This window comes from Dichotomopilus funicola (genome assembly GCF_033296635.1).
Source record: "Dichotomopilus funicola strain CBS 141.50 unplaced genomic scaffold C8A04scaffold_11, whole genome shotgun sequence".
NCBI lineage: Eukaryota > Fungi > Ascomycota > Sordariomycetes > Sordariales > Chaetomiaceae > Dichotomopilus > Dichotomopilus funicola.
In genome coordinates this window covers 499565-512110 of record NW_026944032.1, presented here as the reverse complement: position 1 = coordinate 512110, position 12546 = coordinate 499565, and the positions used below count along the sequence as shown (strand labels likewise).

The window sequence follows — 12546 nt, the reverse complement described above, 5'->3', positions numbered from 1 at the left end:
AAAATTTGCCTTCGATCTCACGCGCTACTCTCCGGGTCTTGATGATGAATATTACGTGCATAACCGGCGCCGTGATTGGATGTAAGTTTTATTCGCCTTTCCCACATCCATTCTTCCTCCTCAACAATTCCTTTCTGATCTTCCACCAACTTTCACCAACCCTGTCTTCATGTGCATAAATAAGAATAGAGAAAGAAAATAAGGCCGGCGCGGAGAAACGATGCTTTGATTCTTGTTTGGAAGCCGACGGAGTTTGGAGATGTTATCGGGAAGTTCTACCTTCCATCCACACCCGATCAGCCTATGGAGCATTACGAGAGCGCAATGGAGAAACGCCGCTTTGGGTTTCTTGAGCGCGATTGGGAGGACCGGGTGCCGTACCGCAGACCGGCACCATAGTCTCTCTCTGCCCCGAGTGCTCGCAGGGCCGGCGTGGTAACATATTGAACGGATGGACAACGTCAACATGAAACATCCAAGATTTGTAATTATGTGTTGAAGGATTGCTTATCAGACTGCTGAACCGGAACGGTATTCACCGAATTCAAAGAGTGGCAAAATTTGACAGAGAGTGAACAGTCCTGCCTCTAAGACACTTCTGAAGCAAGCCACTCCATATGAATTGTAGCCCCGGGTATTATCATCACGATCCTCCCGATGCGTGGCGGCCTACGCCGCACGCACCCCGGCAACTCTTTGTTAGTGCGGGCGGCTCGGCCGATCCGGCGCTCGATCTCTCGCTTCCAAGCTCTCCATCGGGTTATGGTCTTGAACGCGGGGTTATAGATGAAACAAGGAGGGTTATTCGCCTCGTCTGTACTGTAAATAAGCTTATCTCTAGTCTCGGCAATGGGAAGGCGAGTAATTGTGGAGGATTCAAAATTGCGCAGCTGTTCCTTTTAAGATTCTAATCAATCATGACGTTTTGGAAGTGCCAACGCCAAGATGACCGTGACACCCGGCCAGCCCAAATAGGAGGCCTTAAGTTTTCGTGGGTTGTTAAGTTTTTGTTTTTCTTTCGAAGTTTTTTGTAATTAACTTCCAGTTGCGGGAGGCGGCCGGGGAACAAAAAACCATTGGCGGTAGCATTCTTTCTCGGCTAGAACGGCATGTTTGTGGAGACCCGGTTTGTGGTTCTCTCACAATGCTGAGCTCGGGCACCGTCGAATCAGAGTTGTATGTTGCGGAAGTGAAGGCACCAGAGGCTGTTGGTGGAATTCTGCCATTCTGGCAAACTTGCGATCTCGAAATCGGTCAGTTGATGTGGAAATTCTGCCTAAGGCCTTCCCAATTCGCATCAATATTTCGGCCCGCAAGAGCCCGACTGGGTCGCTAAAACAGGCAGAGCCTCCGCAAACGCGGCTAATCCGGGCGCTACGTCCAAATTGGGACGGGCGATGATACACGAGGTACTGTACAGTAGTGTATGTAATTACAAACCCAGCATAGGTAATTACCGATCTGGCGAGGGCGAGGGGCAGAAAAAATGAAAGAAGGGATAAAAGGAAAAGCACAGGAAATCGAGCAAGTTGAGGAGGGCCAAAAATAATGCTGCCGAGACGGGACCGAAGAGGGGTGAAGGGATAAAATCAGAGTGGTTTTGTTTTCTTGACCCCCGGTTTGTGACATTGTGCCTCTCTCAGCGCGCTGCAAATGGTAACGCGGTCATGGGCGCAGGCGTCTCACTTCAGGTATTTTCAGTGACGGTCTTGACGCTGCGCCATGTTGGGCGATCGAGTCCCTTACATGGAATTCGCAAGCAATTTCGTTCCCGCGAGCGAATTCGTCCCAGTGGGAGCCATTGGCGGACGACGCTCCTACCTTCGTCCCGATCTTGAAGAATTCGAAGTTTACCGCAGAGTGGAGCCATGGTGCCTGCCTGTTTGGGCGAGATGATGAGCCCCACTAAGACCTCTTGGCCCAAGGAGCGGTTGCCCCTTCCAACTGCAAACCACCTCGGTCACAGTGTTTTTGGTCTTCTCCCTTCAATCTTCTTTCTTTTGGTACTCATTATCTCTTTACTTGTGTTTATTTTTCAATTTTTATTTTGGATTGACTTGTTCCTTTCATAGTAACTACAGGGACTTCGCCATCTTGCTGGCGAGGCGAGTTGGCTGCGAAGAACTTGTGCATCGCCAATGACGAGTCGCTGAACACATCTAGGATTACGAAAGGTTGGCGGCAGAAGGCCCCACAACCTTCTCAGACGCGACCGCGCCTATTCCGCCCCCAATATCACAAATGGCATGGCCAGGGGCAGTCAGCCTGAAAGGGCTAAGGTCATCTGTCACACCCCACATCCATTCCCCCATCCAAGGATGAGGCTCCCCACCAGGCACATTGTCGAGTCACTCTTTCCCCCGAGCTTGTTCTTTAGTGATGGCCCGTGACATGAGCGCCTTCTGGTGTCACACACACATTCTCCTGGCCCCCATCTGCCTAGCCTCCCTCGCCGTATGAACAAGGCAACGAACCGTATCCGGTTATTCCCATCCAATGTGGCCGTGCGTCTCAACGGCCATCTCATCTTGATGGTCTCAGAAACTATGCGGCTATATAAGTTCAACATGATACCCTCATCCATCCCACCGGTCGTATCATCCCCAACAGTCACACTCATACGTTCACCAACACAGGACGACAGCATCCGTTCTCACCGTGCTGAATCTTGACACTAGACCATGGACACCTACTACGCCTACGGCCAAGCTGCGGTGCAGCCAGTCTTAGTGACATACCGTCCTTCCAAACCCGAAGACTGGGAGCCGTACCGGGACACCATTGCCCATCTCTACAACACCATGAACATGAAGTTGAAAGATGTCATGTCCGAAATGGAGGCGACCTACAACTTCAAGGCGACGTGAGTCCGTTCTTCTGATTATTTAGCCGGAACTGACTAACAATTGATCGAAACCTACAGTGAGAAGCAGTACAAGACTCAATTAAAGAGGTGGAATCTCGACACCAAGTACATCAAGGCCTCTGAGTACATGTTCATGATCAAGACGATGCGCGAGCGCCAATCCGAACACCCACCAAAAGAGACGCGGTTTGTTCTACGGGGAAGAGTGGTGGACCCCAAAGACATTGCTCGGTTCGAGAAACGGGCACAGAAAAAGGGAACCATGAAGGAAGGGGTTCCCATTGAGTGCGACGGTGAGATTCACACATGATATCTTTCTGCCAGGGGAGAGACTAACCGGAAGTTCTATCTGCAGAACTCGTCGAAGACTTAGTTTACGGCACGCCACCTCCAGAAGATGCAGCGTACCACCAAGCGGCGTACGCGGAGGCCTATGCATCGTACCAATGTACGCCGGCCACTTCACCCGGTCAAACCAACTCTCAGTAGTGCGGAATCACTAACTCTTTGGCCTCGACCAGACGAATCTACCGTCGACTACTCCTACTCGTACTGACTACTGGGAAATCCAGACGCTTCGGGCTAAACCCGAACGAGTCTACGGGTTTCATGATTTGACACCTATCCCATTTTCGCCAGTCCTATTTTCCATACTTTTTCTCGCATATTTCTTTCTTTTCCTTTGTGTTATTTCTCGAGAGATATCTTTGCTACATGATCTCTGGCGTTCTTGTTTTTAACCCGCGACACCAATAGGATTGTTGCTATAGCATCTGGGACGACACGGCGTAACAGGCATAGGAGCGAGCTTTGGGCCTGGAATAGGGTCTTTTGTAACGGGCGGGAGCGTTTGCTTTCCCCTCTTTATATGCTGTATTTCATTTCTTCCCATTTGTTCTATTGCTGTACCCGTTATCAAACAGGGCACTGATAAATACCCTGTATGTTTTTTACCTACTCGCTGCTTTTCAGCGTTCGTTTTTAGAAGTTCGATGATCATGAAACATATCAGTCATACAATTCCATTACGAAATTCATATATCCTCGTTACTGATTTTGAAATACCGCAACCTTGAGTCAAGTTGAATTAAAGCCAAGACCGCCAATGGTTGCTAGGCACCCGTGCTCGAGCCATGCCTAGCCTTCGCTGCATCCGGTGCCTTGAAGACGGGCGACGGGAAAGATTTAAAGTTGCATGAGCGATTCGATGGTTGGAGGCCTCCTGCGACCCGAAAACAAAACGGCGATGTGACCCGATCCTGGGAGAACACGGGCAACAGCTCACATGACTCTCGCCGAGGAGTTGTTCATTCGGTTTCCCAGCTGCACAGCATCGTCGCCTCGCTTTCCTGCCTGCAGACCTAGAACCGTGCAGCAAATCGCCGTTATTAGTCATTGGTTACATTGTTACATCGGGGTTTGCCAACCGTCCCATAATCATGTATAGCAAACCAATCAATGCTACGTTAACCCGTAATTATCATTCCGCGCACACCAACGGCGACACTTCGGGTGAAATGATAAATCTAGAACCAAGATCAATGTCACCAATGTAGCCATTTTTGTCATCGACGATGTCCGAGACCACCTGATCGACAACTGGTCACTGCAACAGAGGAAGACGGTACATGCCCCTTGCTTCGTACTATTTAAGATGATTCACTACCGAGGAGGTAGTTTCCGGTCCCCAAACTCCTGCAAGTTTCAAAATTTCAACCATCTTCTGGTGCGTTTTACCCGTACTCCTGAGCCCCTGGGCTTGGCGATGAAACGCTGCTGTTATAAACGAGCACTGCTCGCCGCAGCCCGTCAGCCCACAATCACATTGCATGCGTTTTTTGGGGGGTGTTAAACTTGGTTTGGACAACAGCTCAGCCACAACAAACCCCCTCCTGAGCGAATTCCCGGCTGGTTGGGGTTCGGTTCCGTGCTTCTACTGCGCCTTCGGCATCTAGAAGGAAGGGATTTAACCGTTTTGTCTTCCGCAGACCTCGACCAACACTGAAATCCTGATTGTGTGGTCTTATCTCAGACGAAAAGGTTAATATTATTGGTCTCTTTTTGTTCTGTCTCTCGCGCCTGGATTGGACTTTACGATCCCCCAATTCCCCGTTTTGGGGACGTAATAATAATATTTGAGTTTTGGGTTGAGGTTATCATGAACAATTCCCAGAAACAACCCTATGTAATTACGGATATCGGCTAAGTGTCGGAGCCGAACTCAACCACTCCCCAGAAAACTTCGTATTGTGTTACGATATAAACTGAATTTGCCCTGTCGTCCCGGACCTGAGGACGAAACAACCTTGTTGCATCTCGCTAGAGGTCGCGCCCCCAGATTCATCTGATGATTCGACACACCACCAGTGCCACAACATGCAGCCTTATGGGTCGGCGTGACATCCTCGAAACCTCAACTTGGCGATGTTACACCCATTGGCGAAGTGACTATCGAGTCCGTCACTCTGTGCTTGACGCGCAACCTAACCCTCTGATTGGGCCAGAACACGCCGGAAATCGAACACGAGTGGGGATAGAGATCTGAGTAAACCCGGTAAATCGGCTGGATCATGGTGAGGACGGCGTCGTCACCGTGCGGCACGCATGCATCGCATACCACCCGAACACCCCTCCTTCCCGCCCCCCATTCCCCGTGCCCCCCCACGATAACCCGCCACCCCCAGACCATCAAGACACCCCCCTTCCCACTTCCCCCGCCCGCGGTACGTTGAATTGTATCGGTCTTCCGCTTTTGCATCCGCGTCCCGGCACATTTGTTCCGCTCTGGGCCCCGATTTCAAGGCCCATGCCGACACTGCCTCACCGGGAAAGCCCGCTAGAAGCCCAGGGGACACGAATCGCCCCGGAACCTACTTACACTTTCGGTACCAGTCGGGGTGTTATCCGGGGACTAGGACTGGGGTTGAAGGGATTTAACGGACCCCAAAAAAGAAAGCCGTGGCCCGCGAGGACGGACGATTACGATTCCGCAGCCTAATGTGACGGCGTGATGGGAATATATGGTATCCCCCGTATCGCCGCGAGTAAGATCCTACTGACAGATGATTGGGAGACCGAACGCCATGGCATAGCCACAGCCCAGGCGTTCTTTACGTACCTCGCTCTGATCTTTACCTACCTTGCGAGCGGTTTTCTAGGAGCCAACCGCATAGCAAGCCCATTAGGGATGATGAGATTCGGACCTGCATCACGAGAAGGATTTCCTAGGCAGAGGATGTTACGTGGAAGGAGTAAAATAAGTCTGGGGACTGAGAATTATCCATCTCCGGTGGTGATCGTTGCACAATGAGCTAGTTTCACCTTGGTCACACGATCAAGCACACGCAGAATGCTGAGGGTTGGGTCTTGTCCCAGGCAGATGGTTCTGATGTTCTTGTGTCTCTCTCCGCTATAATTAGTTACCATTTGGCTTCGACCTTGCATCTAGTTAATGGGTGACTACTACGCTGATTGGTTAAGATTCCAATCGTTGAGTCTCAGGCATATCAAGTACGTTCAGAGTTAACGTTAATTCCATACCGCGATAATCTGGTGAGCTTCATGGGACATTGGTGACAGCACGTCCAAGCGTGAACCTTACGATGCAAAGGTGTGATCAACCATCATTAAACCATGTATTCCCACAAGATCGACGCTACCGTCACAGCCGCGGCCATGAAACGACTGTCCTAGATGTAGAAGTAAATAGACCTGTTGTGACACCTGTCAAAACCTCCTTTATGAATACCATAGGCAGCCAACTTATTTTATTCACCCCCAGAGGGTTGAAACAGAACTGGGGGCCGGACGTGTCAAAATTACCAGATCCGATTTGGGTATCCAGGTACTGTGAGCTAACGGCTACGTTATCTGTTAACAGAGACCAGGTGGGAACAATTTCATACGGAAGGAACTTGGGGACGGGGAGACGGCCCAGTAGTTTCGCGATGCAGTACAGCGGCTGTGAGAATGCTGATGAGTTAGCGTGAAGGGGATGTACATGTACCTGCACTGCATCGCGCGCACTGTCTCTAATGGTGTTTTCAGTTTCGGGGCAGCGTTGGTGGATAGTTACGAGTAAGACGTGGCTAGGTACGTGGACGGAACAAGCTGCTGTATGATTCTCAGCGCCGGTATCGCTGTCGAACGAACATGTACCAGGCGGCTAGGCAGATACCCAGAGGATCACAAAATGCGAGCGAGGTGCATCATTGATGGGGGAAAATATGGCAACCGTTAAGGCCCCGTCGTATTACACAGACGACTAGTTCTATCAACCCTGTGCTAGCCTCTATGAACTGCGCGATATGCGCCGTTTTCAGGTCCGTCAATGGTTTGATGGCCGTTGATATATTTAGGCATAGAAGTTGACGGTCTACGCGTGGCGGGGTCAGTATCAAGCATGCCATGATTCCAAATTCTCGGGAAGGGGGCGAGTCACTCACATCCTTCTTCTTGGCTTGTACTTCCGCAATAGCATCGACGTAGTGCTCGTGCCCAATTTTGTTCTTCCCCAGACGCAGAGCAATCATACCAGCCTCCACACACACTGCCTTCAGCATGGCACCACCAAACTCGTCCGTGCTCCGCGCCAACTCATCCCAGTTGACGGCCTCATCCACCTTCATCTTCCGCGAGTGAATCTTGAGAATCTGTGCCCGGGCTTCCTCATTCGGAAGGGGGAACTCGATCTTGCGGTCAAGACGGCCAGACCGGAGCAAGGCGGGATCCAACACATCGACACGGTTCGTCGCGGCAATGACCTTGATCCGGTCGTCGGAAGCGAAACCGTCAAGCTGGTTGAGCAACTCCAACATGGTCCGCTGCACCTCTCGATCACCGCTCTTTTCGCTGTCGAAACGTTTAGTGCCCACGGCATCCAGTTCGTCAATAAAAATAATCGCCGGCGCCTTCTCTTTGGCGAGGGCGAAGCAATCGCGGACGAGTTTGGCACCATCGCCGATGAACATCTGTACCAGTTGTGGCCCGGCAAGTTTGAGGAAGGTCGCATCGGTCTGGGCAGCGCAGGCCCTGGCAAGAAGAGTCTTGCCTGTCCCAGGTGGGCCGTACATGAGGGCACCTAGATCAGAGGTTGGTCAATATCTCGCTCATTTCGAACTTGCAAAATCCAAATTGGGAGTCCCATACCCTTCGGAGCCTTGATGCCAATCTTCTTGAACCTGTCCGCCTCCTTCATTGGCCATACGATAGCCTCAAGGAGCTCGTCGATCTGTTTAGTCAGGCCACCAACATCCGTGTATTTCTCCGTTGGCTTCTCGTCGACCTCCATGGCCTTTACCCTGCTGTCGTACTCGGCGGGGAGAGTGTCGAGAATGAGGTATGAATCCTTATTTACACCGATAAGATCGCCGGGGCGCAGTTTGTTCGGGTCCACAAGACCGATCAGTGGGAGGAAAATGGTTTGCCTGGTTGATGTCTTGATAACTGCTGATTTGCCCACACGGGTAGCGTCCAGATCGATGTTGGCGCCCTCTTCGGAGGATTCGGCGGTCGGGTCCAGATCCAAGAGTTCAACAACATTGCCCACAAGGTATGGAAGTTGTCTATTAGTAATAATTGTGTTAGTAGACGGAACAAAAAGGGAACGCAACGTGAGCGTGGGGTAAACAGCGGAACGTACCGATTGTTAGCGATCTTTTCCATGTTCTCTTTGATCTTCTCGGCCATAGTCGCTTTCTCGTGTGATAAACGTTGGTACTCGCTCTTCATGATTCTAGCATCGTTCTCAAGTAAACGCCGACGGGTCTTGATGTCGTCCGTGCTGAGGTCTAAGATCTCCGGGTCCAGAACATCTTCCTCCTCGGGCTCGGCATCCTTCATCTCGGCATCGCCATCATCATCTCCTTTCCTCTTATCATTCCCATTTCCCTGCTTGTTGTCCTTCTCATCGCGGTCGCGGCGGTCGAGGTCGTCGAGCTCCTCGAGGGTAGACATGGCGGTTGCCGGAGTCAAGGGTTCGTGGGCGGGGGGTTAAAAGGTGATTTCGAGACCGGGGAAATCGGAATAGTCCAGAGACAAGTAAGGAATATCTATCGCTTTGTTTCTTGGAAGACCTGGCGGGAAAAATGCACAGGCGATCGCGGAGAAGTGGGATGTTGGTTTGGGTTGTTGGAGGCTGTGGGGGACGGAGCTCGATCGAATTGCCCACAACGGCGGGAGCTGGGCTGGGCTGCAGGCAAAAGCGCGACGTAACCGCCTGGGGCGGCGGGACCCACATGCCGGGGCAACCAACCACAATCACCCCTGGCTGAGCTCATGAGCTGACTAAGGCATCGAACACAACCAAAGGTTATCGCTGGGTGTACATACAAGTTTGTAATCATGAAAGTTTAGATTTATTTCGTTGAATGGGAAAACAGAACCAGCTTAATATCATTCATGGGACTCTTTGGCCTTGGTATCGTACGCAAATAAAAGACAGACTAGGCCACCCATGACAACCGACGACTACCAACGCCAAGCTGCTACCGGCTCCCCGGCGGATAGGGGAGTATATACACATTAGAGGGGAAATATAAACATCGTAAAATCCGAACAACAAAGCCCCGCCACTTGCTGGCGGATCGATTCAAACCAGCACCTCCCCCGCAGAAACCATTACTCGTCGTCAAGAATACGACTGGCGATCGCTCCAACAATAGGGACTTCGTACCTAGAAGGGTGTCAGTTAAGTTGGTCTAGTGAAGCAGCAGTGGGGAAAAGCGAACCTGTCCAACGTATCCGCATCCCGATATGCATGGAATACCAACCAGGCGATCAAGACTAGATCACCCAGGAAGAATAGCCAACTGAGGAATGTCGACCACGAAAATAACAAGTGGACCACGAACAGTGCGGTAAACAGTAGACTAGACTGCCACGCGTGGAACCTAGTAGAGATATCAAAGTCAGCACCACGGCCATAACCCAAAAACGCCAAAACTCCAAAAAAAGACATCACCAACAACCCCCACATACCTCACATAGTCACTCTTCCGCTCCAAAATCAGCAACAAGATCGCCCCCAACGGCGGCGAAACCAAATACGCCAAACACGCCTCATAATCCAACCTCAACCCCAAACTCGTCTCAAACTCGCTCACCATCCCCTCCCGAGCACCCAGCGACGAGAAGTAATCCCCCACCGCCGCTCCCGCTCCTCCCACACCTCCCCCTCTCCCTCCAAACGACCACGGACTCCCTCCCCCGCCAGCATTCACCCCATTGCCATCTGCCCCCCCATCATCCGCCGAAACCGCATGCCCCGCTAAGGGACTCGAATACCTCCCCACTCCATCGCCCGACCACGCGCGCTGCGGCTGGGGGTGTTGTAAAGGCGGTGGTGAGAATCGCGATTGTCGTTGCTGGTAGTGGTGGCCTGTCGCGGGGGAATAGGCGCGGCCGTTATTGCCGCCGTTATTTGGGTTGTAGTTGTTGTCGAGCGAGGTGCGGGGCGAGGCGGTGGTGCTGTGGGTTGGGGAACGGCCATGTTCCGGGGGGGAGGACTGGTAAGGGGCGAAGTCCATGGTAGTAAAGGGTTGTTGTCGGCGTTGGGGGGTTGTAGTGTATCGTAGATCTGGGGTTGTCTCGGTTCGGATCGGGGAGGTGGCGTCCCCTGACTACTCGGATCTCGGAGGGGCTAGCGGAAGCCAAGACTTGAAGCGGTGTCTTTCCTGTTGAAGGACGGATGCGCGATGTCGGGCGGTGGGAGTATGCGGCCGGGGTTCGGAGTCGGGGTAGGTGGACGCGCGGCAGCTACCAGCGAGAGCGAGGTACACTACAGACAGCGAGCGTGCCGATAGCTATTGGCCGCGATCGCAAATGTCGTCTCGTATTGTATCGTACGGTATGCGGGCACCGGTGGGGTTTCGTTCTACTCCGAGCTAAGGATATCTAGCGATGCAGCCTCCGTGACAGAGTGTTCCAGTGGTTGACCTGTATCATGCGCTCTCCTGTGCATTAGGTGATTCCGTTGGCGGTAGGCGCTGCGGCGCAGCTTCCGAGGGAGGTTGCCGGAAACAGGAGAGGAGCTGAGCTCACCCGAGAATCCCAATTACCCGCCGAGCAAGCTTACCGGGGTTCGCTGCTGCAGGGACCCGTTGATAGCGGGGCATTTCCTTCAACCACCTCCATTGCTCCCCGCTGACCGGGGGTAGTCACAGGCGAGCTTTCACATGGCATCGAATTCAGCGAGTGTATTGATCTGTGCTGCTGAATACTTTGATGTACAGTACAATAAATTTACATTCCTAAATATCGAAACTCCTGTGGCAATGCGACACGGTACAATGCGCATCAACTTTGCCCCTCCTCGCTTCATGAGCTCCCCTCGTTCGCCTCCTCCTCCTTCTTGCCCCCATTCTGCTCCTCTTCCAAAACGCTGCGGCGGCTCTCCAAAGTAAGCCAAACACTCTTGCTCGCGCCTTCCAACGTGCTTGCCAGGCCCATACCGGCGCTCTGGAGCATGTGGACAAGTTGGGCCCGCAGCCCATCCAGACCACCCTCGATACCACCAACCCACTTCACACCATCCTGATCGAAGATCTTGTCTTCGATTCGCCCGCCGATAAGAATAAGCTTCTGAAGCCCACTCTGCGCGATGGGGTCGTGGTACCCGGGCCGCTTCTTCCTGGTCGGCGCAGGAAATGCCGGTGGGCTCGGAGCAAGGACCCTCAAGGCAGCGCCCAAATGTGCCGGCGACACAGCCGGTATGGTTAATACCGCCAGTGGCCCGACGAGTAGTGGTAAGATCTGGCCGTAGACAGAGGACGCGGGTAACTCCCCACCCTTCTTCACGGCCGCCCTCATGGCCTTGTCGGCCGCCGCGGACAGATCGTGGTTGTACACCACATCAACCTTCTCGCCGCTGAGCGTGGACGCCTTAACCGGGGCAACCTTCGATGGATCGTAGAATTCGACAATCTTGAGCGCAATGTCGAACATGCGTCCCCGAATGGATTGTATCTGGGTGTTGGCCGCGATCTCGGCCGACTCTGTGCCCTCGGGCGAGACCTCGGCCAGCGCAGCACCCAGTTCACGCCGTACGGCAGCCCATTCGACCGCGGTGAGGTTGTTGTATTGGAAGATGAGGATCAGGGGCGAGGAGCGGAGGAGGGAAGTGTAGGTTCGGAGGAGTTGCGACTTTCGAGTGTCGCCCAGCTTCGCGGTTGGTGGCTGGGTTGGCGGAACGTAATCGGCGGGGAGCTGAAATCGGTTGGATACAGCAGCAGTGGCATATTGTCTCGTTGCTGGGGTTGTTGCGGGAGCAGAGGGGAGGAGTTGAGCGGCGGACTGTGTTGATAACCTCGTGGGCTTCACGGCCGACCCCAGCCCGCGGGGGACGGCACACCGTACTCTCGGCGGCATTCTATCGGAAGGAAAAGCTTTCAGTCAGAAAACGTAATACTGGCTGTGAGGTAAGCCCAGTATTGTAGTGGTGTGCACGTACCTGACCTCGTGACAGCTACTCTGCTGGGCGTGCCAATACCAGAATTCGCGATCACCGAAGCCGAAATTTTGGCGCTGCCAATTGCCAATTGCCAATCGCCCACGCCAAGGGCAGCGTGCAGGGGCCATGACCAAGCGGGGATCAAATTCAAGGTCGAACGGGTTCACCGCCCTCCAAAGCTCGTGTAGTAAGCTATAATTCTGCCACCATCTGTTCCGACTGCGGACCCCTG

General features: G+C 52.9%; 3 protein-coding genes across 3 annotated transcripts; 1 reads left to right on the top strand and 2 right to left on the bottom strand.

The window, feature by feature from the left end:
• Positions 1–2681: 2681 nt before the first annotated feature.
• Positions 2682–3422, top strand: C8A04DRAFT_35364 (uncharacterized protein; the record flags this gene model as incomplete). Its single annotated transcript, XM_062783143.1, has 4 exons — positions 2682–2863; positions 2924–3159; positions 3222–3314; positions 3388–3422. The coding sequence occupies 4 exons, from the start codon at positions 2682–2684 to the stop codon at positions 3420–3422; spliced, it is 546 nt and encodes a 181-aa protein (XP_062639471.1).
• A 3798-nt stretch (positions 3423–7220) lies between these two features.
• On the bottom strand, positions 7221–8821 carry C8A04DRAFT_26266 (26S proteasome regulatory subunit 6A; the record flags this gene model as incomplete). Its single annotated transcript, XM_062779870.1, has 4 exons — positions 7221–7241; positions 7312–7946; positions 8015–8430; positions 8508–8821. The coding sequence occupies 4 exons, from the start codon at positions 8819–8821 to the stop codon at positions 7221–7223; spliced, it is 1386 nt and encodes a 461-aa protein (XP_062639470.1).
• Positions 8822–9484: 663 nt separating this feature from the next.
• On the bottom strand, positions 9485–12232 carry C8A04DRAFT_35362 (uncharacterized protein; the record flags this gene model as incomplete). Its single annotated transcript, XM_062783142.1, has 4 exons — positions 9485–9539; positions 9595–9756; positions 9845–9975; positions 11246–12232. 4 exons carry the CDS (start codon positions 12230–12232, stop codon positions 9485–9487), a joined length of 1335 nt encoding a protein of 444 aa, XP_062639469.1.
• Positions 12233–12546: the final 314 nt, after the last annotated feature.